At 45.0% G+C, this 27,945-nt stretch overlaps 1 protein-coding gene across 1 annotated transcript in view; it reads right to left on the reverse strand.

Moving 5' to 3' along the window:
- Nucleotides 1-20,366: 20,366 nt before the first annotated feature.
- LOC149371406 (guanylate cyclase soluble subunit beta-1-like) overlaps nucleotides 20,367-27,945 on the reverse strand; it is a 42,509-nt gene continuing 34,930 nt past the window's right edge. The window contains exons 8-13 of the mRNA XM_089585165.1: nucleotides 26,712-26,900; nucleotides 25,727-25,873; nucleotides 23,101-23,255; nucleotides 22,740-22,959; nucleotides 21,426-22,357; nucleotides 20,367-20,552 (exon numbers count right to left, since the gene is read on the reverse strand). Of these exons, the coding sequence (XP_089441291.1) occupies nucleotides 21,719-22,357; nucleotides 22,740-22,959; nucleotides 23,101-23,255; nucleotides 25,727-25,873; nucleotides 26,712-26,900 (1,350 nt within the window). The 3' untranslated portion in view covers nucleotides 20,367-20,552; nucleotides 21,426-21,718. The remainder of the gene's footprint in view (nucleotides 20,553-21,425; nucleotides 22,358-22,739; nucleotides 22,960-23,100; nucleotides 23,256-25,726; nucleotides 25,874-26,711; nucleotides 26,901-27,945) is intronic.

Below are 27,945 nucleotides of genomic sequence, written 5' to 3' on the forward strand. Positions count from 1 at the left end.
ACCTGCGTTTATGAAGCAGCTACCACTGCCGTACAACTGGGATGCTTAAGGCTACTTGGCTTAAAGCTCGATGTGGTATGAGCAGCAATTTATATTGTAACAGGGACCGTAGGCACTCTGTTCATATCAGTTCTTCACATGTCCTGTCTAACACCAGGGGCTTTTGTCGTAAATCCGTGCGCTCTACCTATAATAGGCAGTGGTGTATATATACAGTGATGACATGAGCTAGTAGCATTCGGTGGGCTAAGACTCGGGGTTAACAAATAACAAATGCATTCCTCCTGATCTGCGTGCGAATAGAATAAACCCGAAGGCCAAATTTAAAGTGATATTTTCTTCAGCCCTCTCAGAACAACTAGATGAGTGTTAGGGCTCTATGGCTGGCTTTTAGATGCCATTGAGTACATTGAAGTTATTTCAAGGAGCCTTTTTGCGTGCTGACTGCTAAGCGATGCATGGACAAAATAATTATTTTTAACAGTACAAAGATATTCATTCGTAACATTTGATCCCTGAATGTGCATTTTCCCTGCTTTGCCAAGAAGAGGATTGTGGCTCTTTACTTAAATTAACAAGAACTACCAACACTTTTTTAACTTTTTGGTACTGATCCTATTTTAACTTTCCATACAGCGTTAGCTATTGATCCTCATGTGTGGCTTCTTGTGTTGTGGGCACGAAATAACTTTTTTGTTTGTCTTACTACATAAGAGTCGTGTGTTAATGAAATCTGGTAAAACACAAGGCGAACGCAGATTACATTCGACCCGGCAGTTGCCGAACTCGCTTAGCAAACAAGCTTTCTTGCCTGAGGTTATTTCTGAATCGAAAACTTGAACGTTACGACCAGGCTGCTGTCTAGTGCTCCTCGTCTAAAATGCAACTGCACCGACACCTCTGTGCTCGAAAACACCCTGCCTCTCGCCGGCGCGCAAGATTGAAAATCAATCGGCGTTGTAGGAGTTCCTCTGCAGTCGTCAGCAGATAGCGCTAGAGTGCATCGCTGCATGGTTGTTTACTGTCCGGTGTAATCAGCGCTCCTTGTCCCGTAGGCGCATTCTAGGCGGAGGTAATCAAACTGTGACTCTCATCGAACAAAATTATGCTTTCGAAACTCGTGTTAGCTGGGTATAACGGCGCCGAGGGCTGATGGATAGTTTCCTAATTTCACTGTTCGCTACTTTTCCTGCCTCTTATGCTAAAAACAGTGCAAACCACTGCTGGTTAGTTGTCACGTAATGCGACGCTAAGTATTGAAGCCTCGTAAAGGACTTGGCTGATATTGAATTTACAGTATCAGCGGCAAACCCAAGTAGGTACGAAATATACTGCTACACAAACTAGAATACGTTTGGTGGCGAGAAGAATCAATAGTAATGGCAATATCATTGTGATAGGCGCCATAAGGCGCTTGAAGTAGCAGCTTTAAACAGAGACATATTTCCACTGCAAACGTAACCTCCTTACTATTCCTCCGTGAGAGGATTTTGCCTCTGGAAAGAGGCTGTAAAGTTTCAGCGCATGGATTGAACTTACGGTTTTCCCGCTTAGAACAGCACGGCAAGTTGCATCGTATTAATTCTTGTCCGAGTACTTTTAAAGTTAGGTTTGAAACAAGCTAGTGAGCACCGTGGTGGCTGCCTCGCATTGGTTCACTGCTGCTTCTCGAACACTTTTACGCGTTGATAATTGCTTATTGCTCATGAAATCTGAGAGGATATTGCTGGTCTAGATGACTTTCAATATATACTCTTTCGGTATCTGATAATCACTACGTGCTCTGACTACTGCAGGTTTCCTTGCAGTTCTCAGGAACTTTTGCGGATTATGATGAACAATTTTTGCTGGCGTTTCAGGCAAAGATATTTAAATGCATAATCTCAAACCGAAACACACCACGCGCATTAAGCCTTCCACTAGATGACATACGATAAAGATAAAACAACCTTCTTCTTTGGCAGCCTTCTTCTGCAGCTCTTCGTTGTCTGCACTTTAGCTGATACCAGTAAATTTACCCTATGTTACAATCCACGTAGGTCTTGCACCATTCCTGTCCATCTCAAGAAAGAGATGAACCGGCAGAGAGAACCTGAACTGAAACAATTGTGTATCGAGCCCACACAACAACCATCGCCCACGCAGTGCGTGGGCTGTCAAAAGGAAACGCAAGCTCATCGTGAATGGGATAGAAGGGCAAAGGAACGCCCACCACACCAGCACAACCCGCCTCTTCGTATCTTCAGTTCGACGCAGAAAAGCACTCTCAGCTGGAAACAACTTCGTAGGAACTGCTTGGAACCTCGCCTTAAAAAGGTCCGCACAAAGTCGAGTAAGGCAGGTCGGAAGTGACACGGGGGGCAGGCAACTTTGCATTCCGATGGCATTTCCGCTGTCTCGCCCACGTGTCGACTTGAAAGGAATAAAGAAGCACTCCCTTCGCCGGGTTTTTCCACACCTCGGTAAGAATATTTAATAAGAGCAGACACAAGTGAAGTGCGGCCATCAATGAAGATAATCTGCTTGTGTCCAATTTCGTTTACTTGCAGCTGCTGCTAGTTAAGATTTTTTTGCGATTTATTTTGCGTGCACCTGAAGCAGCTTTGAAAATTAACAGAACTTAAGCCTTATCTGCCCTTCGTAAGCAGTTTTGCTAGAAGCGACAGGTGGAAGGGTAATAAAATGGGCGCTTCCAGCTTTGTTTCTCATTTTCGAAACCTGATGCTGTATTGTGAGACCTCGCTAATATTTCCTGGCTTCTTCATACAATGCTCTGACAAAGGTTAGAAGCATTTTTCATGCTGCAACATGCAGAACGCTGCTCCCGTGGTTACTACTTTTGTAGATCGTTGATAATGGGGCAGCCTGAGATTTTGCGGCAGCATGAACAAGCTGTAGAGTCTTCTTATAAACAAAGAAAGAGCGATGCATTTATGACGTCTTGTCTGCTTGTCTGCGACGATGCGAGCTTGTCTGAAACAATAGTTAAGCTTCTAATATTCTGTGCGCGTCCAATGCCTGACACCACGATAGCACATACTGATAATTATTTCACCTATCTTGTTTAAGATGTTTCTGTACGGTTTACTTTTTTATTAATAATGTATGAATGCTGAATTTAAGAGGTCTTTAAGGCTAACGGAGTGAATTCCAGAGAAGACAAGCTTAGCAGCTTAGATGTATTGGAAGAATGTACCAACAAGCCCAAAAAGCCACGCTACTTAGCAGAGAGCGGCAGAAAGTTAGGCGGGCGAATGAGATTAATAAGTTTGCGTGGATACGGTGGCCGCAGCAGGCAAAAGATAGAGAGACATGGGAGATGTCTTTGTCCTACAGTGGGCGTAGTCAGGCTCATAATGATGGTGTTGATGCATTTAAACGCCGAACCGGACTGCAATATATGTGTGATGTGGTAGCAAACGTCAGTAGCAATACTAAATTAAGAAAAAAGGAAGGCCCAATTCCCGGTGCTTCCATAAAGTTTGATAATAAAGCCATTCAGTATTCTCCGGTCTTAGTTTAACAGCAGTTCCTGGTTCCGCGGAGCAGTTATTATTTCCAAACCTCGTAACTGTGTCTGATCATCGGATACAGCTCAAGAGCCCTAACAATCCTCCTCCTGAAACTGGGTCTCCCAGCTTTAGCTTTCTATTACAGCTATGTATGGAGCGAATGGTCCTTTTATGTTGCTAGAACTTTGCGGAGATGAGGCTTTCATTATTTTGCCAGCCATCACTCTGACGACCTTCTTTAGACCCTACTGCTCCCGACGCCATAAAATGCCGGAGTCGTTCTGTCTGCAGTAAAATTTCTTGCCAGCTGCACTAACAAAAGCGCAAACCTTGCTCTAGTCTCCTTCTAAGCGGAATTTTCGTTGGATTCTATATTTGCGTTTAAAATTGGTTGCGCTAAAAAAAACCTTTTCCGACTTTCGTCATGTATCACCATCCCTGTACTTCAATGCCGTTATTATTCTATGCCTGTTTTTCTTCATGTTATCTTCTAAAGTACAAAGTGTAGTACGCCTAAGCATTGTGCGCGCTGACAGTAATCTTGAAGTCTCCATTTTAAGAAATCCATGCACCTTTCTATAATCAGTTCTCAGTCAATGACCAGTGAAACACGAAATGAACTTTCATTTTAATATTTATTGCGCAGATTCGTTTTTGAAAAGAGAGACAGTTCGCCAAACACTGTGCATGGTGCGTTAAAACTATTCACTACATTTAAAGGATAAGGTAAATTTCGCTGTTGTTCACTATGATGAAGCGCGCTTCTTTCGGTGTTTTGATATGGATCGGACGCTGACACTCAATAGCTTAGACGTCAAACGTAGTAACGCCTATCGAAGAAATGCCAGGATGCTTCCCCTTTGTTATGAGAACATTGCCCCATTCATTTTTTCCCCCTAACCCACTGCACTCCCCAATATACTTAGATCTTTCTCCTTAGAACATGCACCAACTGGCCATGCACCATACCATGCACCAACTACATACCATGCACCAACTGGCCCAACAAGCTACGCTTTTTCTCCTTAGCTTTGAAGTATTCACAGTGGAATTCGGTGGCTGTAGAAACCTTACCCGCAAGTTCTCATAGATTTCTTGCGTGTTAATGCAGTAAGGTCGCATTAAGCTAACTGCGCTGCTTTGTAAATACCCCTTGCCAGTTCCCTAACTCTCCCATTTTGAAGTTTACTCGCCTGACAATCACGATGTCGTTGCTGCTTCACACTCATGTGTTGCGTGTCCCATAGTTTCCCAGGGCGTCATGGATACCAGGTCGTGGTCGCCAGCTTGGATGGAATCATTTCTCTTTTTTTTTTATCGGATATTTTTTTCCCCTTCTGTAAACTAAACATTTGACCTTTTTATGTGATGCTTTGGTCTAAGAGATCCCTTCTAGCTCAGCCCTTGTGCGGCATCACCGCGTAGGTGTAGGATTTTTTCCAGTAACTCTTAATTTTATTATATCAATTTCATGACACAGGGCACGCAACATTCGCTCTTCCGCCCGACTTTTCGTCCATAGTTATTTCACCCCGTTCATTTCTAGGCATGCGGGCGAAACCTTGAATGAAGGCTTGTAAAGCCTTCATCTTTTCCATTGCTGCTGACGGCGGCGAAGTCGTTGGGAAGCTATATAGGAAACAAAAAGAAAGTCCCCCCCCCCAAATTTCAAGCCTGAAGAAGGCAACTCTGCACGGTTTATATAACCGCGTGCAGCCAAAGTCTCGAGTTCGTAGTCTGAGTCAGTTGCTGGCACCACGTAGCTGCCTCTGGTCTTTCTCCTATCCAGGCAGAGGCACCTACGATCGTCGTCTCTTCATCTACACCAGGAATTGGGCAGTACACATTGATGGGCGTCGTGGCTCATAGTCTAGAACAGGTGCAGGCGCTCTAGTCAAAGACGAGAATGTAAGGAGATAACTGAACTGGCGCCAAGTTAGCTTTGTCACCCTGCGTCCTTGTTCTTGTTTAGCACTGCGGTACCAGTTCTTGAGACATGATGAGGCTGAGGTATCGCAGCTATTTCTTGTTAATCACTGGCCCTTAGTTATAACTGTAGCTGTGTTGGCAACCTTTCCTCGCGTAAGTAGAACCGCTTTCGCTTTGCCTGAGGCCGTGAGTTGGATCCTAACTGTGGCGGCTGCCATTTTGATGGAGGCGAAAGGAAACAGGAAACTTCCGTCTACTCATATTTTGACTTAATTATCGAAAATGCATTGGTGGTTGAAATAAATTGAGTGCCCTTACTAAAGCGTATCTCGTAGCTCAAGTGTTTTCTCGGCAATTGAATGTCTGCCGTTTAATTGTGCGCTAGGTATTCGATTATCGGTACTTGAGGATAGAAATAAAGTTAACCAGAAAAACGCTTACCGCATTTTTACTTAGAAAAATTCGCCGTGGGGCTAACATACATCTCTCGGTGACCGAACTTGTGGGTTGTTAATGTGTTGACAAAGAATGGTACACGAAACATGGTTGAGCACTTCCAGTTCTTAAAAATAGCAACTGCTAGGTTGATGGATTCATTTTTGGAACATTTGTTAAATGCTTGTGATGGCATGCACATTTGTGAGTTAACACCTAAGAGAGACTCGATCAAAATTTCGGGAACTAGATGTCAGTGTATCCGCAAGTAGCGCCCGTTTTTAATTTTTGCCCCACATCACCTAAGGAGCGAATGCTTCTTTATTTCAGTAACACAATAGTTTAGGAAACTACAGAGCGAAAGCGTATTCGCTCTAGGCATTTAGGGATCAAGCGACGACAGCTGTGTAAACTAGAGCAGAAGAACTGGACGTTTAAAATGTGTTCAGTAGCTCCGGCTATTCATGTGCTCACCTATTTCAGATGCTTAATATTTTAATACGTGGTGCTTTCTAGCCATGCATTTCCGCTGAATGTGTAATAAAATACACTCAGAGCCAGCCGTGTTGATTTATATACACGTCCTCTTCAATGCGCGTGGAAAATCGATGCTTTCAAAGACAGTTACCTGCTCATGCCAGCGAGAGCTCTTTGGCTGCACCATTCTCTTCCGAGGTTCTATTTGAGGGGCCGTGCGATAACAAAGGAACCATTAGCATATCCAAGTGTCTTTGTTCTAGGCGCAAAAAGAAGGAAACGAAAGGAAGATTGAATGGTGCCAGTCTAGGCTCCTTCGATTGCTTTCAAGTGCTTCAATAAAATTCTTCCGCCTGAATTTCTTGGCAGATGCGAGCACAATAAGCGTGTCCAATAGAGACAGACAGAAGAGGTTTGAATCGCTGTAGCATGCACTAAAAGCAAGTGATAGAGCAGTAATAAATCTGCTGTCAGGTGGGCCATAAGAAAAGAGAGTAGGAGGTGCAGAGTTTCATCATCATCATCATCAGCCTGACTACACCCACTGCAGGGCAAAGGCCTCTCCCATGTCTCTCCAATTAATCCTCTCCTTTGTCAGTTGCCGCCACTGTATCCCCGCGAACTTCTTAATCTCGTCCGCCCACCTAGCTTTCTGCCGTCCCCTGCTACGTTTGCTTTCTCTTGGAATCAACGCCGTTACCCTTAAGGACCAGCGGTTATCTTGCCTTCGCATTACATGCCCTGCCCAAGCCCATTTCTTTTGATCTCAACTAAGATGTCCTTAACCCGCGTTTGTTCCCTCACCCACTCCGCCTTCTTCCGACCTCTTAACGCTGCACCTATCATTTTCCTTTCCATAGCTCGCTGCGTTGTTCTTAACTTAAGCTGAACCCTCCTTGTTAGCCTCCACGTTTCTGCCCCATAGGTGAGTACCGGTAAGATACAGCTGTTGTATACTTTTCTCTTCAGGGATATTGGTAAGCTACCATTCATGGTCTGAGAGAACCTGCCATATGCGCTCCACCCCATTCTTATTCTTCTAGTTATTTCCCTCTCATGATCCGGATCTGCGGTCACTACCTGCCCTAAGTAGACATATTCTCTTACTACTTCCAGCACCTCGCTACCAACTGCGAACTCCTGTTCCCTTGCTAGGCTGTTGAACATTACTTTGGTTTTCTGCATGTTAATTCTTAGCCCCACCGTTCTGCTCTGCCTCTCTAACTGATTGATCATGCTTTGCAGTTCTTGTCCTGAGTGGCTTAGCAAGGCAATGTCATCAGCGAATCACAAATTACTCGGGTATTCTCCATTAACTCTTATCCCCAACTCTTCCCATTCCAGTCTCCGGAATACCTCCTGTAAGCAGGCAGTGAAGAGCATTGGCGAGATCGTGTCTCCCTGCCTGACACCTTTCCGTATTGGAATTTTATTGCTGACTTTATGGAGAACTATAGTAGCTGTGCAATCGTTATAAATATCTTCCAATATTTTAACATAACCCTCTTCCACACCCTAATTCCGCAATGCCTGCATGGCAGCTGAGGTTTGTACTGAGTCAAATGCTTTCTCGTAATCAATGAAGGCTAGATATAGGGGTTGGTTATATTCTGCGCATTTCTCTATCACCTGATTGATAGTGTGAATGTGGTCTATTGTCGAGTATCCTTTACGAAAGCCTGCCTGATCATTTGGTTGACTAACGTCCAAGGTTGTCCTGACTCTATTAGCGATTACCTTAGTAAATACCTTGTAGGCAACGGACAATAATCTGATTGGTCTGTAATTCTTCAAGTCCTTGACGTCTCCTTTCTTATGAATTAAGAGAATGTTAGCGTTCTTCCAAGCTTCTGATACTCTCGAGGTCACAAGGCATGGCGTATACAGGGTGGCTAGTTTTTGTAGCACAATCTCTCCTCCGTCCTTCAACAAATCTGCTGTTACCTGATCGTCACCAGCTGCTTTCCCTCTTTGCATTCCTCCTGAGGCTTTCTTTACTTCCTCCTTTGTTACTGGAGGGATGTCCCATTTCTGTGCTCGACTGCCTCCCTCAGTAACTTGATGATTAATTCGCTACTGTATAGATTTGTGTAGAACTCTTCGGCTAATTCAACTATCTTATCCATATTGCTGATGACATTGCCCTGCTTATCCTTTAGCGCATACATCTGGTTTTTACCTATGGCCAGTTTTCTCCTCATTGATTTTAGGCTACCTGCGTTCCTTAAGCATGCTCGATTTTCTCCATGTTAAGCTTTCTTATGTCGGCTACCTTGCGCTTATTTATTAACTTCGATAGCTCTGCTAGTTCTATCCTGTCTGTGGAGTTAGACGTCCTCATGCTTTGGCGTTTCTTAATCAGATCTTTAGTCTCCTGAGATAGCTTGTTGGTATCCTGTCGAACCATCCTACCACCTATTTCTGCGGCGCACTCTGTAACGATAGCTGTGAGATTATCATTCATTCTTTCAACACTACGGTCGTCTTCTTCAGTTAAAGCGGAAAATCTGTTCTGCAGCGACATTCTGAATTCCTCTACCTTCCCTCTTAATGCTAACTCGTTAATAGCCTTTCTCTTCACCAGTTTCCTCCGTTCCCTCTTCAAATCTAAGCTAAAACGAGACCTTACCATTCTGTGGTCGCTACAACGGACCTTACTGAGGACCTCCACATCCTCTACGATGCCAAGGTGTGCGCACAGTATGAAGTCTATTTCATTTTTAGTCTCATCATTGGGGCTCTTCCACGTCCACTTCCTGTTTGCTCGTTTGCGGAAGAAGGTATTCATAATCCGTAAATTATTTCTATCTGCGAACTCTACTGTTCCTAGAACCTATGCCATAGTCACCTACCGCCTTGTCTCCAGCCTGCTTTTTACCTACCTTTGCATTAAAGTTTCAGCACAAGCGAAAAAAATTGTCACCTTCCCAAGTGATTTTGTTCCTTGTAACTACGCTTTCCTAAACACTTTCTTCAAGTACAAAAAAGGGATACGGTTTAAAACATTTGTTTAGCCTAGTTGGCTCATGGCTCTGATTTGCTGGGTCGTCGCCACAAGTGCCGACGATATTAGACTCGGGTTAAGCTGAGATCAAGGTTAAGCTGATCTGATGTGTTCGCGCCGCAGATGCAAGTTGATGAAGACGACAATGTACAGTGCACAGCTCGAGAGTGTTGCCATTTAACTGGAGGCTTCATCGGCTGTGGCGATAGTATAGTGCCGTCGTGCAGTGGCCAGCGAAGTTGATCTGTTCGCGGCACCGCCGGTTCCAAACCCAATCGCGAGAATATTTGTACATCCTCCATGGGCTGTTTTTAATCTTTGCCAAGAGCGCCTTCCAGGTCAAACTTGGTGAGTTGCTCAGACCTCGTGAAGTAGTGCTTTCGCACTTCTTCGTTTTGTTAAGCGGTAGATAAGAATATTATTTTAAGTTTGCTCTTTTATTGTTACCAGGTGTTAGGGATCACTGTCTAGTTCACTTGCTATGTCATGATATGGCACATGTCAAGAAACTAACAGCTGTATTTCTTTTTTCTGTGAGAGAAATACACGCTGGTAGCGGAGGTTCAACATGAGACACTTTTTATCTGTGCAGTCTTTGGGTTAGACCACCTGCGAATGGAGTGACGTACGTGTGCTTGTGGACACGTTGGCTTACAACGCGACTTCGTTAGATAGGTACTCTCACGATGAAGATATGAATTTTTGTCAATTTTCCTGTTTCGTTCGAAAACAATGGCAGTGAATAATGAAATGTCCAGTCTCGTTTGTGTTTTAAGCCGCTGGCAAAGAACTAATGGAGCTTTAGGTTCTACTATAGTCCCGTCTTTGTCACTATAAGGCGCTTTTAGTTTTGGTCGCTTTGCACAGACGCGCATTTTTAATGTTTAGAATTGTTTAGGAACAAGCAGTAGGGAGGGCATCCAGACATCGCTCCCTTTGGCGTGCGCGGAAAATGTGCCGCACCATAAAAGAGGTCCACCTTGAGCTCCACCTCGACAGACGCCTTTACCCTCCCCTCATCCATCACTCACGGTGCCGGAGTCTCGCCTTCTTCGGCACATCCAAATGAATGCAGTTATCACCCCGTCCCGCCTCTTTCGCTATCGCTATCGATCGGACCCTTCCTGTCCCAACTGCCACTTTATCTATGCGGACCTGGTCCATTGCCTCTTTTATTGCCCGGCTGTTCAGCAGTGGGCAATAACCCCCCCCTGTTCTCTATGTACTCCCATCTGCCTCGACTGGCTAGGCGTTGAAGGGGAGGAAGAACAGCGAGTTCTGGTCGCGCAGGTCGACATGCTCGGCCTGTAAATTATGGCCGAATAAAGGTCTACTACTTCTACTGCTAACTTGATGCGGAACCCAGTAAAAAAAACATAGTTGATTGTGTACAATTAGTCATTCTAAAACGCTTGACTTTTCTGAATAAAGTGTCACATACAAGCATGGCTTAACTCCAATTAATAAAACCTGTCCCAATCTCCTTGTAACATGTAGTTAATGGCAGGGATTGAGAAAATTATGTAAACAAGTGGCGATCGGGACTGGCTTTTCCTTTCGATTGTCGGCTTCTTTGATTGAGCTTTCTTTTTTACTCTGCTCGTCTCAGAAGAAAATGACAACAATGAAAGTTGTTTTCAATGCGGCCCCTTCTGTAGAAAAATATAATATGCCCTTTCAACCGACGCGTTTTAGGAAATCAAAAGTTATGAACGCGAAAATTTTGGCTAATCGTGAAATTAAACTTCGAGGAACCACCAAAAAGCAGTTTTTGAATCACTTTAACCGCACTTTATTGGTTAGATATGTGAATAGCGACCGTGAGGACAGAAGAAATTGTCCATAAAATATGGTGGCAGGTTTAGCTTTGCATCAGGCAAAATCTAAATGCTTACTAAAATCCAGACTTCGACATATTTCCATAGTGGTTCATATACGGACAGTGTACTGAACTCAGAGTTTCAGTTCATTCTCAACATCCAATTGATTGCTTGTTACCTGTGTGTTGTTCACAATTTTAGGAGCTATGCGGCACGAATCGCCAGATGGCTCGCGTTTGCATCCCAGGTCTATAAATGTGAGGCATTAAGGATTAATTAGCAAAAAGCATTAAAGTAAGCATATTTTGTTCTGTCGCAGAGGATCCTGTTGGTTGCCAGCTATATGGAACAATTCTGTATGCCTCTGTGCAAGGAAACTGCTCGACGAACCTGAGCAGTACTGTATTGCTGTGCGAAACATATTTCTCTGCAATCACCCAGTACAGCTGTGGCCACGCGAATGAACTTTGAATGTCTTCTTCTTACCTCTTGTCTGGGAACCTCAATTAAATGATTCAAACAGTCAACACCTCCGGAAGATATTTAATTTCTTGCTTGGTCGACGAAAAATATGCCGGAGAATACATCCCTTCGGTCGGAACTTCTGTTGTGTTTCAGCATTCAACGCACAATATTTTTGTTGTATTCGTGAAGAAAACATTACGTGGCAAAATTCAATTATCCTACGAAAGCTTAACAAACAACGCGCACCTTTCTGACGCAGTCGTTTCTTTACCGGAGGAGACGGTGGCCTGGCATGTGGGAGGGAGTAATCAGTTTACCTGCGGGCCGTTCAGTTAGTTAACTAATTAGAGGATAATTCGATTAACCTGTTCACTTTGGCACTGAAGACGAGCGCCAGACTGCATCTCAAGGGATAGAGAAGGCAGAACATGCATCAGGTGAGGCTGAAGCATTCAGAACTACTGTAGGGGTGCAGATCCCTATTACCTGAGTGCCTCCATCACTGAAATTTCCCCGGCTTAAGTTTGCTGGCCCATTTCAAAATTTTCTGTCACAAATGATATTTCAGTGGAGCTCCCTTTCATTCTTAACTGATACCTATATGACGAGAGTGAGAAGGACTCTCAATTACAGAGATCTTTGCTCGCGTATGTAAACCGCTGACAGGCTACTCTACTTTCAGGGGGGTGCTTAGGAAGATACAGGTGGAAACGCAAGGCTACAAATAATAGGTTAAGAAAAAGGAAACATAAGAAAACGCCGTAACAGAGCTAGGTAAAACCACTTTATAACGAAATTTCTTTCCGGCAACGAGTGTGGTCTTTTGTAAGCCTTTATTTGCATGAAAGTAATTATAACTTATAAACTAATCTTCAGTTTCCGCTTACAGTTGCAAGTCATACAGAATGTTACTTAGGTAGATGGGACCTCTCTGATGGAGAGTGGAGTTTCTATAAAGCAACATGCACGATGACGTGACCCTGATGAACCTGCAAGGGCGCGAATATTGCAAAGTGGAAGTGGGAAAGAGATTAAGGCATTGGCGCCACTTCTTTGTTCCAAACGTAGCCAGAAACTGCAAGAGTGTGTCCTGCTGTTTTTTTTTTTTTGAATAATTCAGAGTCTTCATTAGAAGCCGGTAGCGGAGGTATGACGCATACCTCAATCTTCTCTCTGTCTAGTATGCAAAGAGAAAAAAAAATTCTTTCTAGTATTGCTCAGGCCGTAAGTTCATGAGATTTTTAATAATGTGGCTCGACAAAAAAAAAAAAAAAACCGTCGTACTTGCTGATCTTGCATTTTGAATGTCAGAGCGCAACAGAGGACACGCGAAGGGCTTGAAAAAGGACGACGAACACACAGCGCTGAACATCATTAAACTGAAGATTAAAAATGAAGCAGAATTTTTATTTCTTCAGAATGGAAGTACATGGTAAAAGAATAGTTTAAATATTTTTATGGTTATAGACCTGCTGTGGTAACCGAGGCAAAAGGCGTGCATGTGACGGCTGACATGGCCCCGGCAGCACCCTCTTATGTGATTTTTTTTTTGAACTCCTTGAGGAAACTGTCATGACCCAAGCCCTCCCGCGAATATTAGGTCGCGAGTTATCCTCCAATCACAAGTACAGAACGCACAGTTGGTTATACAGGAATTATAATTTTTAATTGTTTATTGTGCGGTTTGACCTCCCGAAGCACCACATGGGCTGTGACGGACGCCGTAGTTGTGGGCTCTGGATCAATCTGGACCCCCCGGTGTTCTTTAACTCACGCTGATGTCGCGCAGAACACGAGATTTTTTGCTTTCCTCCTCCCTGAAAGGACGGCTGTCGACGCCGGGATCGAACCCATGACCATGATATCAGCAGCCGAATTCCAAAACCACCGGTCCACCCTAGATATTATATGCACAGCTACAAGAGACTTCAGGGAGGGTGGTTGGGATCTAAAGCCTAAAATGCTGTGCGAGAATTCAACACACACAATACGAAAGCGAAATCATAAGCATATACACACAGAAATAAAAAAGTCCCATCCTCGCTAGGTAAAAGCTCACCTAAAAGAAGCATTACCAAATTGAAGCACCATAGCACTCAATTTTCACCGGACACGAGAACGAAACACGTCCTCTTTGGCTTACGCGAAGTGGTGCACAGATTTAGCACCTCGCTTCCTTCAAATAAATTGCTCCGCCTGCCCCGAGAGTGCCTGTAAGTGAATCAGCACTCTAGTGAAGAGAATTTTGCAACAACATAGGTTGAGAGGCGGAGAAAGAGAACGAAGCCCCGCACCTAGTCCCAAGCAAAGATTTTCCAAACCTCCATTGTGTTCCTGGAACGCATGGCCATGCACGTTACTGTGGTGCGTTGACAACGGCATAGGCGTCGGTGTCGAAAACTCCCTCACGTCCCCTGCTTGGGAACAAGGGCAAATGCTGTAGCAACCTCCATACCTTCTATTCTTGCTCCATTCCCTGGGGAATGTAGAAAACCGATCACGTAGGCCATTATGTTCGCCCCTCAACAGCAGCCAAACTTACCCCCTCTCCCCCCTCCTCCCTTTGAGTCTGTCGCTTTTGTCCTCGTGGCATTGCCGCCTTTCGCGTGGCTGGTGTTGTTGCACATAGCATGCTTAGGACGACAGCTGCGTTGCAATCAGGGAGGCGGGCTACCCAGGTGGAAACGATGTCATGCCAGTGAATGCGGCTTCTACTGCAGCCATAGAATGTCCCGCTTTATTCGTTCACCAGTGGGAACCTGCGAGGAGTATTTAGAATCGAGTCTCCTCTGCTGTTCGCCTCTGTTGTTCATTTGTAGCTCGTGCTGTGTAACATCATCCTAATTGTGCCCGGTTGCGAGTTTCTGAGATACTTAGGGAGTGGTTGATGTAATCGCGTCTTCTAAGAGAAAACAGCAAGAATCGGTGACATATGTGTTCGATTCTGAATGAGGCAGTCATGAAGCTAGCGTTTGAATTTTTATTCTCTATTCCCGACACGGAACTTAACAGTTTTATAAGAAGCTATTTGCACTACTCTGACAAGCAAAATTAAATGTTTTAAGGGCGATTAAATTTATCCACTGCTTTAAACGTAACGGATTAAAAATAGCGAGACTGCATAAACTCCAAAATAAAAAATTTAAAGTAAACAATGCATAAATATTGCACTGATGCGCGCTGATGGACCAAAATAATTGCGTTTGACTAACCAGTGCCGCGCCGCGACGGAGGCATTGGGCGAGGGCATCGTTTGCTGAAGAGAGCATTATACCGTGACATATGCTTATATTGGAGTGCCTGTGTGGAGCCCCACTGTTGTTCTTCCGTTATTTAAAGTTGTGATTAGCTACGGTATCAGCAAATGTGATGTACACCTCAAGTGATGCGCGGGCTTTATGAAGTCTTTACGTTTGAACTTGCTCCGTGAAGATGAATTTCTGAGCCAAAAATGTTGCGAGCTAGTGCACCGAGATTCAAAAGCGAATATCAAAACTTTTTCCCCGCCACTGAACATTGAGAAATGTGCAGATTACCAGCAACTTGTATGTCTGTAGAGTTGTGGGAAAGACGTAACCGATTGAGCGTGAACCAACTCGAATGCTCAAGTACAGCAGTGAACTTCTTATTTAAAGGGATACTGAGGCGGTTTTCGAATCAGCTAATTTTTTAGGGTTTTGAAGTAGTGTCATTGCTGATCACGTCTGTGAAATTATTTTTTCGATTTTGGCTAAAACAGTGGCGCAATCACCAATTAAAAACGCGATGTTCAAATCTCCCGCGCCCCGCGCGTGCGTAGGAGAGGAGAACAGTGAAGAGGGAAACCTCGTCCATGTCGGCATGATGTCGGTCAACGTGACGTCACGTTGAGGAGCCGGGGATACTTCGGCGCAGCCGAGCGAGCTTTCAGCGCGCGTTGTTTCTCGTGCTGCGTGCGTTGTGACGTTCAAAGCGTGTCGGCCGACCTTGAGAATCAGATTCAACACGAGGTACTACTCTGCTTTCGTGTCCATGAACAAATACGGCCGAGACTTTGTCTCCTTCCACTGTTTTTAGCAAGATCAAAAGCTCGCAGCGCAAGCGCGCGCTGCTGTGACGAAGAATTCAAGCTGGCCAAAGCAAGCTTACTCTGCTCGAAGCACTTTCGTATGAGCGGCTACATGCAGAGCTTGCCCCTAATGTGTCCTCTGGAGATTTCTGTCGAAAAGGCGCGGCTGAACCATGACACAGTTCCTTCGACTTTCTCGCGCATGAGAGGCGTGTCACCATTCAGAAGAAGCGCCTCTTTTAAAACTAGAAACATGCTCACTTAGCCCCTGAAGAAACCTTATAGAGGCTCAAGCATGTGTCGCTCTCCTCAGCTTAGGTGCGGCCAGACCACCTGAGACGTGCTCAGCAAGGCTCGGTTAGTGATTTTATACTCGGTTCGACGTGTCCAAGCAAGCAAGCAAGCAAGCAAGCAAGCAAGCAAGCAAGCAAGCAAGCAGGCAAGCAGGCAAGCAGGCAAGCAGGCAAGCAAGCAAGCAAGCAAGCAAGCAAGCAAAGCAAGCAAAGCAAGCAAAGCAAGCAAAGCATGCAAGCATGCAAGCATGCAAGCATGCAAGCAAAGCAATGCAAAGCAAGCAAAGCAAGCAAAGCAAGCAAAGCAAGCAAAGCAAAGCAAGCAAAGCAAGCAAAGCAAGCAAAGCAAAGCAAAGCAAAGCAAAGCAAGCAAGCAAGCAAGCAAGCAAGCAAGCAAGCAAGCAAGCAAGCAAGCAAGCAAGCAAGCAAGCAAGCAAGCAAGCAAAGCAAGCAAAACAAGCAAGCAAAGCAAGCAAGCAAAGCAAGCAAGCAAAGCAAGCAAGCAAAGCAAGCAAGCAAGCAAGCAAGCAAAGCAAAGCAAGCAAGCAAAGCAAAGCAAAGCAAAGCAAGCAAAGCAAAGCAAAGCAAGCAAAGCAAGCAAAGCAAGCAAAGCAAGCAAAGCAAGCAAAGCAAGCAAGCAAGCAAAGCAAGCAAGCAAAGCAAGCAAAGCAAGCAAAGCAAGCAAGCAAGCAAGCAAGCAAAGCAAGCAAGCAAGCAAGCATGCAAGCAAAGCAAAGCAAAGCAAAGCAAAGCAAAGCAGAGCAAGCAAAGCAAGCAAAGCAAGCAAGCGCAAGCAAGCGCAAGCAAGCGCAAGCAAGCGCAAGCAAGCGCAAGCAAGCGCAAGCAAGCGCAAGCAAGCAAGCAAGCAAGCAGATCAAAGTACAATAAAGCAAAGCAAGCAAGCAAGCATCGAAGCTCTTCATATGCGGCATGTCGTTCAATCGTAGCTAAGCAATTGAAATGAAAGCGTTGGACGTTGATTTCGGATGCAATTTTATGAGAGAAATGAATGCCAACGGGGTTTTGGAAAAAAACACCGCAACCTTACTCGGTTTCTTCATCAAGTTGTGGCAGCGGGCGAGTTGCAGCTAGCTTGGCTTTTAGACACAAACTACTTCACTGAACCTAAACTGCAAATCTAGGAAGTACGAACGTTTCCGAGGCAGCGATTAATATTTTCTGGCATCTGCTGAGCGCGCCATGAGTGAAGCAGCAGCCTTGTGCGCGTATTTGGCTTCGTTTCCAGCGCACAATGATTACGTCAATATCTTGTGGTCACGTGCCTCGCAGTGCTTGGCCATTGCGCTTCGCTAATTTTGACACCAACTTTGTGCTCCTTCATCATTTCCTTGAAATACTTTCTTGCCCCAACCTGCAACGCCGGGTACTGAGGACAGGATTTTTTGTACAGAGTGCTTTGGGCCTTTTCTTTAGGATGACGCTCTTCCGGGCGAGCCAGGAGGCGTCCGGTGGTGGCAATTGACTTGAGTATTGTTCGCACCCCTTCCTTTCCGAGAATACGAGCCATGTTGTGCTGGCACCTTTTACGCATGGTCTGCATCGCGTCTTTGACGCTGGCGCATGCTTGTGCTAGGGGGAGAAATTTTTGCTTGTCTTTTTTGGTTTCAGGCGATACGTGGAATGAGCAAACTGTAGTATCCTTTTCTTCGGAGGTAAGTAAAAAAAAAATAGCCGCCGTATTCGCTTTTACAACGACACGGAAAGCTGCGATCTGCCGGATCGCAGCGCCGGATCCGCATCGGCAGCTTTTCCAGTCCTCAAAGTGACGTCACGACTTCTCTTGACCAATCACGGGCGGCGGCGCGCCGCGCGGCGTGCCCCGCGGAACAGGCCGCATATTTCGGCTAAAAAAGGCAATTCGCGCTTGTTTTTGCCTTATTTGGATGCGATATACGAGCATACAGCACGAAAAACTATAGGATGCCGCTGCCAGCCCGATTTTCAAAAAAACTGCTTCAGTCTCCCTTTAACAAATCTCGGGCAATTCGTCCAGCAAAAGTTGCCAGAAAATGATAATGATTTTTCGAATGTCGGATTTAAGTCTGACGTTCGCTTTCCTTTCGATCGCCAAAGTGAGCGTTGGCTTCTGAGAACATGTTGACACCAATCTTTATGTTCAAGCTCCATGCAATAATGATTCCAAAGCGGACAAACCTTATGTCATGAATTCGCGATACTGGGCAGTAAAAGATGAAAACAAGCGCGACTCGCATATGAGAAGGAGTCGGTTCGCTGCCTTTAGGATAAAACCCACCCCATGAACCTTTCGTTTTCGCAGAGAGGTTGCCTTCCGGTAGTCCGCCCCTCAGGATGAAAACATGCTCAGGAGAGCAGCGCTCGAATGGGCAGCGACAAAGGCGACAAATTTACGACCGCAGAAGAAGCAACGCGCCCAGCTCCGACAGCAGTGCTCAGAGCGGGCTATAGCTCGGACCGTTAAGTACCAGAGAGCAATGTGGTGCAAATTGCTGGGAGCTAGCAAAGTAGAGCAGTTTTTATGCTGAGGCCATGGGAACCAAGACATCAACAAGACGAGGTACTCAATAGCCAACTATAGAATGACCTAGATGCCTTTGAGTGGTCACAAACAGCGTTAACATGTTATCAGTATTGTTTATTTTGTCAGCGAGGAAGCTGACGCCTGATCTAGTGATCACAGGCCTGCACGCATTTACCGAAGGGGAGTGCAGTCCGGCATGGCTGTTCTCGTTCCCACGGGTAGCATAAAACGGGCTGCTTTCTTCTCTCCCTCTTCTCCAGAGAGCAAAGGAAGCTTGGACACCCGCCTGGGCAGCGCAGTAAAAACCCATTAGTACCGGGTTCTTACTACAGAGTATATGGTTGAAATAATTACAGAGGTGCGCAGTGCTCCCCACTATTGTTTTTCGTTTGTTATTTTCGATATACGTCGCTCTTTTTTATGAGAAGTGCCCTGTGAATTTTTTTTTTGTACTATAAGAAAGACCCTCAAATTATGCACCTAACGCAGGGATCATGAAGCCATCTGACTTTTTAATGCCGGTGGCCACGCTGCTGACTTTGCATCTTGAAACTCTTATAGTGTATTCTAGGTGGGCGGTTGCTGCCCTTAAGTACTGTGCACGGAAAAAGAAAATAAGAGTTATGCGGGCCTTTTACTTCTTGGGAGGTTATCACCTCGATTTTTATTATGAAAGCATTCTTCTGCAGGAATATGTATTGAGAGAAATGGTGTGACCTAAATTCTCATTGCTGTTGCGTTTTTAGTTAAGAAAAACCGCGTCGAGAGATAGGGAGGAGTGTATTGCAGCTACGTGGTCTTTGTGCGGGTCGTGTGGACTTCACGGAGACATCAGCTACCTTATCACGTCCAGCTGTCAGTACACGAAAATCATCTTCTTTTTTTTATGAAGTCACCACCCATGCTAGGATATGATGTACACAGGCAAGGCATACTTCGACTGCGTAGGTACGTAAGGAGGTGCAAGTGGTACAAGGTTTCCAGATGGTAAATTACAGCTTCTCGGCACGTCTGCGGTGACAGCCGTCGAGTAACTGAAAAAACTTTCTATCGCCAAATTCCCGGCTGGCACGTTTTTCTTTCTACAGAACAAAAACTAATGGGTAGCTGAAGAAAATGAATTAAAATTATTTATGCACCTAGGAACTTCCGCGATAAGAAGCGGTCGCGACGGCCACCGGTGCCCGTTTTTAATAAAACGGACGACATTTAACATCTCTGTCTAACGCGTTGCGTAAGCGTTTCTCCTCCGCCATCATCTTCCTCGTCGCGTAGCAAAGTAAACTGTTCTGAGCTGTACCTGCGTCAAAGAAGCACCCACCGTCACTAAAGTTGATAATTAGAATGAACTGATGTTATGATCGCAGCGTGCAACATGTGCCTGTCTTCATTTGTGACGGTTATATATAAAGATCGTCATGTAATCTGCACGTCTGCAACACTTCGATCAGTTCACATAGCACGCCAAGCCTGTGTGCGCGGCTAAACGTGTGCGTCTGTTTGTCCGTGTTTGCGGGAGGCAACCCCCAAATATGAAGCAGGGGAGCGCTGAACAAAATAACATTCTGCTCTTTCGAAACAGAATTATCATTACGTTCGCTATCTTTAGAGAGTTCTAGCATAATAGCTCGGTGCGGGGTCATGATGCGCTTGCATGAATAGCCAACTGCATCTCCAAGAGCCTTCTGGCTCAGAAGTGTGCGACCGCACATGACACCTCCAAAAAGTGCGTCGCTCATTCCTCCATGCTAGAACTCTATTGCAGTAAACTGTAAAAAAAAAATAGGAAATACAAAAGCATCGACACTCTGGGCCATTTTTTGTTTCAGGATTGACGATTTTATTTAGGTGTACGCAGTCTGTGTTAATTTATGAGGCCACTTATTTATTCAAAGCACCGTGATGAGCACAAGATCTCAGAAGAGGCGATTACAGTCCCAGCTTGTCAGTTTCTTGAAAGGAAACTCCTACCAGCGAGCGATGTCACCGTGTTCGAGAAAGTAGGGCATGGTACCATCAGCCGGCGCCAGTAAGTTTTGAACCAGGGCCTGCGTAAGAGGGCAACAGAAGTCCGGCTTCTAAAGTAAGTATATCCGAGCTATTCCACTCTCAAGTGCATTCGTGCCATCTTCATAGATATTGCGAGTGCTTCTTACGGTCACTAACTATTAGTGATTTTCGGAAACACTGTCTGAACGGATTTGGAGTATTCTGCCGACTGAGATGGTGCACTAGTTATCTAGTGGAAGAAGCTTCATGTTCAAGCACCTAATTACAAAAGCATTAGAAATATGTTGAGATTTAACTATCAAATAAATGTTTCATGCATAGAGTAAGAAAACCCTTGTGAATGGATGCCGGTAATGTCTCACACTTGTGCACATTAAAATGACGAAGCGATTTTTTTCCTTTGCACAAGGAGTGTGTTTGATGTGCAGTTTTAGCAAGAATCAATTCAAAGACTAGAGAAGTACTTCTAAAATCAACGTTAGTAGCTCTTTGCTCTCGATGAATTTAATTTCGAGCACTTTCAGCAAAAAAAAGGTACGCCGATATTGATGTTGAAAAAACAAAGCGTGATAAGTTTATGAATGTATTTGCTACTGCGCGACGACTGCGTAAAGGAAACACCGCACACAATAGATTCGTGTGGCTCGTTTATCGGCAACATACGAGGCTGCGAGGATAGTTAGGGTGACGGGATAGTTCTATATGTCGCGAGCGTTCTCGGAAAGACGTTGATCGCCGCAGTTCATATGCAAGATATGGACTGGGTGATTTAAATGCGCAAGTGCGTTTCGTGCGGGTAACAAAACTATATGCATCTTACCTTAATTTTTCAATTCAATTACAGAGCACTTGAGCATACATTGCATACCGTCGCAACAAAGGAGTGAGAAGGATATATTCCGAATGTTCACCTGAATATAGGCGAATATCTCGTCCAGCGTCGCGGCTAATTATTGCGTATAGATGTGCGGTAGTGGTACGGGTGTGAGGCCTTTACGTAGTCGTGGAGAACTTGGTGACGTAGGAACCCAGTGTGGTCATTGCCGTCGAGGATCCAGGCACAGGGAGAACAGGGGGTGATCAGGCTGTCGGCGACGGGCAAGAGTCATCACACACGTGCACGGCAGACACAACACGGCTTCGTACTTTTTTGTTTCTTTACCGAAGATGAAGTACGCTACTCGAGATAAAACCGCACTAGCTCTCAAGAAGGAAAGCTGTGCTGCGACCAGAAAAAGTCTTTTTTGCGCACTTCGGAGTCCCTTGAGGATGCAGTGTTGTGTAACCCACCACTGATTGCGCCTTCCGTACCGGTTGACTCCAGAGCCGGTGCTAGTAGTCTGCTGCCACTGCTTGTCTCTGGCGATGCTTCGTGAAATGCAGGGTCCCTGTTTTGGAACCTAGAAAAGGGACACCGAGGCCGACCGGCGTCGTTGTCAGCAATCACTGATGGTAGAGATGTTTCCCTAATTTGGTCGTGCTCTCGGCTGTAGTTCTTATTTGGTGGAGACTGCATAGCGCTGTTATCATTTTCTCTTGGCTTGGTTGTGTTCTCTAGGTTCCAAGTGTAGCCTTTGAAGGAACTCTTTTCGGTGGATGTGCTGCTCTTGTCATGCTTCCCTCCTGTAGAAAACCTATCCGGGTGGTCTGGGCTGCTTGTTCTAGGACCATCTTCACTAAGCACTGCGGAGACGATGCCTGCAGGAAGTGGTAGCGGTGCTTCTCCGTCTGCCGAGGCAGTTTCTTTTTTGTCACCTTTCTTGTTTTTACTCCTGTCCTCAGTGCTGATAGCCTGGCTCTCAGTATCACTGCAATTCAGCCTACTCTTGATAAACATACCGATCTGGAAGAGGAAACAGTTCTTGCGTTAACAATATCGATCATTCAGTGCTTTAGCTGTTGCCGCTAAAAAGAGACCTTAGCGGAGATGTAAATTCTACTGCGGCATATTATAATAAATCATTTCACTGGAGCGACGCCAAGCTTTGCTTGCTAAGCAGAGAGTGGAGTATTTAATCTCACCTCCGCCTAATTTTTTAAAAAGAAAAGTTGGTTTGCACATTTCCATCTGTACCCTAGTCCTTAGAGCTTACGGTGTCCTGCTCGCACATGACGAAATATTATCTCTCTGAGGTAAGACATATTAAAATCTTGGCAGTCAGTGGCGGATACAAAAACGTATGAGCCTTCTACGTAACGTATGATCACGCGAAGCAAAGCCGTACCTCGTCTGCCTCTAAGGACGGCGAGGTGACGGCGGAGTAGCGGCGCACGGGCGACGACGATGGGGACAGAAGCATGCTGTCGTCGGCCGGTTGCTCGCCCGCGGCCGCCGGCTGCGCCTCTGTGCTGCTCCGAGAGGCAATGTCGACCAGGTAACAACGGAGAGGGAAGTCGCCCACGTCCAGGTTGTCTTCAAATATGTAGTGCTGCTTCGTTAGGTGCCTTTAGGCAAAAAAACAAAAAAAAAAACCGCAGCAATGTGTCAGCAATTCATGCGTTTGTGCATTGCCTAACAAAGATAAAATTTATAGGAAAATAAAGTTTCTGAAGAAAATAAAAAATAGAGGCTACATGCGCTCTCACCTTCTGGCCACTTCGGTGACGTTCACCCGTGACGGTTTAGACAGGCTCTCGGTCTTGTTGGACAGGGTGACCGTGTTGCCGAAGAGGCAGTACCGCGGCATCGTCTTGCCGACCACACCTGCTGTAGCGTAGCCCGTGTGAATGCCAATGCGCATCTGCATGAAGAGTCAATTACTCTCAGTACGCATACCAGAAAAAGAGCACGGCGCGAGATTACACCGGTGGGGGAGGCTTAAACACGTGTGAAAATATCAGTGCTTTGCTCTTCTCGCAAGTAATACTAGCATGATAAAGCGGACGAATTTCCTGTCGGCTAGTGACACGATAAAATGCGCAGTTCTATAACTCGTTCAGTCCACTTGGGTAATATCGCAGCACTTAAAGGCTGCGCTTATCTGAGGGCACCTTCTATTATTGTACTGAAATTGTAGGCTCTCGCGGGGCATTATACTTTGGTTCCTTCTCCACCAAGGATGTCTCACGTCGAACCCACATAGCCTTAATCAAGGCTAACAGACTGCGGAGGTAGGTCGGTATTTCCGGTCTGATGCCGTAGAGATTGCAGCATATCCCTCGCCTAAGCAAGTTAAACTAAATATTTAACCAGTGTCTCTCTTTCAATGCTAAACACTCCGGGACGTTAATCCCAGCATACCACGAACCGATACACAAAATGAAAATTATAACATTATTAAGGGAGAAGATAAATAGGTGGCCGGATAACATGGGTGTGCCGTCATCAGTGAACGGCGCAAGCTTTCCGACGTACTCTTTTGTGAATGACACCACGTGAAATACTGGTAGCAAAACTAGTAAGGCTTAAAAATATGTGTTAACGCCAGACATTGCTTGCGGATAGTTACATAACGGATTCTGAACTAATTGTATAACACTCGATATTCATTAGGAGAACGGTAAGAGTCTTACTCACTTCTTCACCATGCGTGGTGCTAGCCGTATGGCGAGAATATCTCAAAATTAGTTGCGCTGGCTTATTTACGAAACAGGCATATAACACCCGAAGAAGCTCACCGATCACCATCTGATATATCCAGAAACAAAGTAACAGAAGAACTTGGAGTTTACTGTGGCTGTATTACCCTGCCCACCTGCAAACAAAGCTAGTGTCAGTGTTAAAGTGAGCACCAATTTGCGACCTAACTGGCCTTTTAAAAATCAGTCGGGCAGTTTTCCTCTGCTGTCCCGTTTTCCCCTACTTCCGTATGATGAAAGCGTTAAATGCCGAACGGTTTCGAAATGGCTCCGCATAAAATCATTGATTGAGAAAAGTGGCAAGACAGAAATTTAAAGGCTGAACACACCGACCGGAATAAAAAGCACCGAGTGCGGTAATAAAAGCAACCTACGACGATTTTTACTCAGCAAATATAAACTGCCCGTTTATACTACCATCACTAGTATAAATTAATCCTCTGAACTTTCTTACCGCGCATCGCTGAGCCAGTCGGCGAAAACATTTTGAGTCTTCATAAATTTTCTTCTTTTCATTTTCGTTCCTACCTTTTTTTCGGTCTTGCCGCACTAGCAGAAAAAGTAAATTGTCAGTTCTCTAACGATTGTGTTCTAGAGCTTAGAGCAAAAAATTTATAAGATGTTTTTTTTTCTTTCCTAATTTTCTTCACTCTTAAAGTGCTTAATCCTGGGGCACTAAGAAGACTATTTATGAGTCCATACAATGCTTCAGAGAACAGGGAAAAGCCCATTAGCATCATGTGTACTGAGCGGAAAGAAAGTTATTGACTGCTGAGATAGTATGGTACCAAATCAGACTCCCACCAACTGTTTGACGGTCGCCTCAGCAACGGTTAGTTCCAGTGTAGCCGGATGACATTTTTCTCTATCTCTGAAAGACTTTGACAATTTTCTCCCCTTACACCACGCAGATCATTTGCAATAATTTGTAATTTCAATACCAAAAGTATTGAACTTTTGGTTCTGGTTGAGGCATAGCATGCATGAGGGTTTGAGTGCGGCGGACTGTAGATGAAATTAAATCAGAAAAGCTGTCTCGTGCGTTGGGGATGGCGATATCACTTTGCTTGGTGGTCGTCCTTTTTTTTTTTTTTGGTATGGCAACACCTCCCATTAACACAGGAAAGTTTTCACCATTTCGATCGAGTAGAAAAAACTACTTATTCGATGTGGTATTCATCCGACTGCACTTTACGCTTTTAAAGGGCGCTTCAAGCAAAAAGCAAGTCTCGAAGAATCATTAGCTCGCAAGCCTGTCAGCTGGAAGAAAGGTGGGATTGCGCGTCCAGACTCTTTAGATGCTAATGGTTACGAGCTTCCAGTTTCATCAGTTTTTCTTCTCTTGGTTTAGCTTTTCGCATCGGCTGCTTAATTTTATTCCTTGATTGGATCAGCTCCTTGAAAGAACTTTGTAACCTATAGCCAGGAATTCGAAGTTCTCTGCTTGTGAATATAACTCATGGCTTTTATAAAAAAAAGTATTTAGAAGAAGGTGTACACAGATCTGCAGTAATGAAGAACGAAAAACCCTTCATTAATAGGGAAACGATGTCGTGCAGGAAAGAGAGATCCTAGTCTTATAAATTGTTTTAAGGGCTACAGCAGTGCTTCAATTACTACTATCACACATTACCTGAATTGGCTCTCCGCTGACCGGGTTCACGACAGTCCTTGTAGCGGAGATCATGTCTAGTCCCATGACAACCAGCCGGTCAGCATGATCTTGCACGAAGTCCGGCACACCCGCCACCACTACGTACGCGTCACCGATGGTCTCCACCTGCGCAGGCAGCCACGAAGTTTTGCGTCCGCGATGGGCCATGCCCATATGAGTGGATCACACACCGGTAGTCGCAGTTACAACCGGCTTTATTATATTTCGCACAACGCCTTTTGTAATTACGGAAATGAATTTTAGGAATCAATAACTGCGCTGTCATTTTCCGGAAACTGCCGATCATCTGAGCCGATAGAATATCGTATCACATGCGCAGAGGTGTTCATTGCTGCCTATTGCACACTGCCCCCAACCCCGCTCCCTCATGAATGAAATATTCGTGCATGATTGCTTCAGGGGCCATAGAGATACCGGGTGCTGTGTGAGCGCAGAGACAAAAGATGCAAGTATTTATCCCGTCAAAACCGAGATAGAACCACACTGATGCGATGATCCAACAGTGCGTGCAGCCGAAGCAAATGAAGGCGGGTTCAGCGGTAAGACTCTTCAGTATGTGCCGCAGAAACCAGTAAGCAACGATGCAGGCGCAAATCATTAGCAGCGCGTGCCACCATTCAGTTTAGTGGCTCTGTCTACTGACACGGAAGTGCGCCTTACAGTCGGCAATCGTCCCAGTTTTTTCTGTTTCCGTATTCAGACCCAAAGTCTTTCGAACCAAAAACCTCAGTTTCCCGCATTTGGTTTGTTTTCGGCTTCACTGAAAAAAACAAACATTTTAATGCAGTGGAATTACAACACTTTCGCTTTGCATAAATTATTTCGTTGTCAAGAATGCGGACAAAGAATAGAAATGCTACTGCTTCTAGAGGACATAGTGAAGCAGCTGAATCGTATTTCAGCACGGAAATGATTCGTAAGCACCGCTGAGAGAGCCCCTCACCTTGTAGACGCCATGGATGTGGGAGAGGTTGTCGAATTGCAGATACAGCTTGTTGAGCAGGCGTACGATGTCCATAGGCACGCAGCTTCCGCACATGTTCGTGAAGCCCACAATGTCGGAGAAGAGGCAGGAGACCGTCTCGAACTTCTCAGCCTCGACGGGAAGATTCTGGCAGAGAAGCTTCGCTACCTACAGAGAGCGAGGTGGGCCTGATTTTGAATCCTTATAGAATGACGGAGACCTGGACTGTGTGTAACTATCCTGAGTAGAAAATATAATCCGGTGAAGGCAAGTCCTATATGCAAGACACGTTGAACAAAGTTTTGTTCTGAAAACTAAGGACCTTTGATGTCTCATCGCCATCAGCCTAAGAACGACCTGAAGCAAGGTTAGAAGGCGTCTGATCGACTTAAATGTGGGCAAAGCAGGATGGCTTCGCTAGTCGTGACAAAGATGCAGGGTTTCTTCCCCCAGGCTACGTAACTAAGCCTGTAGTTTTATGTGCAATGTTTTGTTTTTCGATAGAAATTCTGGGCAACTGTTTAGAAGGCTATGCAGAAAGGATCACGTTATTTAGGCTAGTTTGCTTTGTCACATTAAAATCAACTCTGCTAAATGCTCAAATAATTTTTTGATGTGTGCAACTTGAGAAATCGCTAAAATTTTTCCTTCACGAGGAATCTTTGAAAGCAATAGTTATCGAAGCTTGAATCATTTTTCATGTCTTAATTATGACACCGTTCATGTGTTCGTATATATGCATCGTCTATGCAAGCACCAATTAACATCAGTACAGTCCGTATCACAGTGCTGCGTCAAATGTCAACGTTGAAAAATTAAGCGCCATATTTTTACCCGCAAGCATATTGCACAACAAACACTAGTTAACTATAATGTCTCAGGGTTTTCGACGCAGGTTGTGTTGCACATTTCAACAAATGGAAGGACAACTCTGACAATTCACTTAGCAAAGCTCTTTTCACCTTATGATTCTTAAACAGTAATAATGCTTTTGAAATTACCCTGGCCATTTCGTCATGAGGAGGCAGAATGGCGGGATTATTGGCAACACGAACCAAAAGGAGCAAGGGTCGAGGATGAGCGTCGGTCCGCTGGACAATATTGGACAGGGCGAAACAGCCAGACGACGGCAGTTCCTCTTGTCTAAGGTTTGGCTAGCGGAATGAAACTGCTCCTTGGCGTTGTTAATTTTGATGTGTTCATTTCATTTGCG

This window comes from Amblyomma mixtum, chromosome 1, assembly GCF_055824585.1.
Source record: "Amblyomma mixtum isolate Tamu chromosome 1, ASM5582458v1, whole genome shotgun sequence".
Taxonomy (NCBI): Eukaryota; Metazoa; Arthropoda; class Arachnida; order Ixodida; family Ixodidae; genus Amblyomma; species Amblyomma mixtum.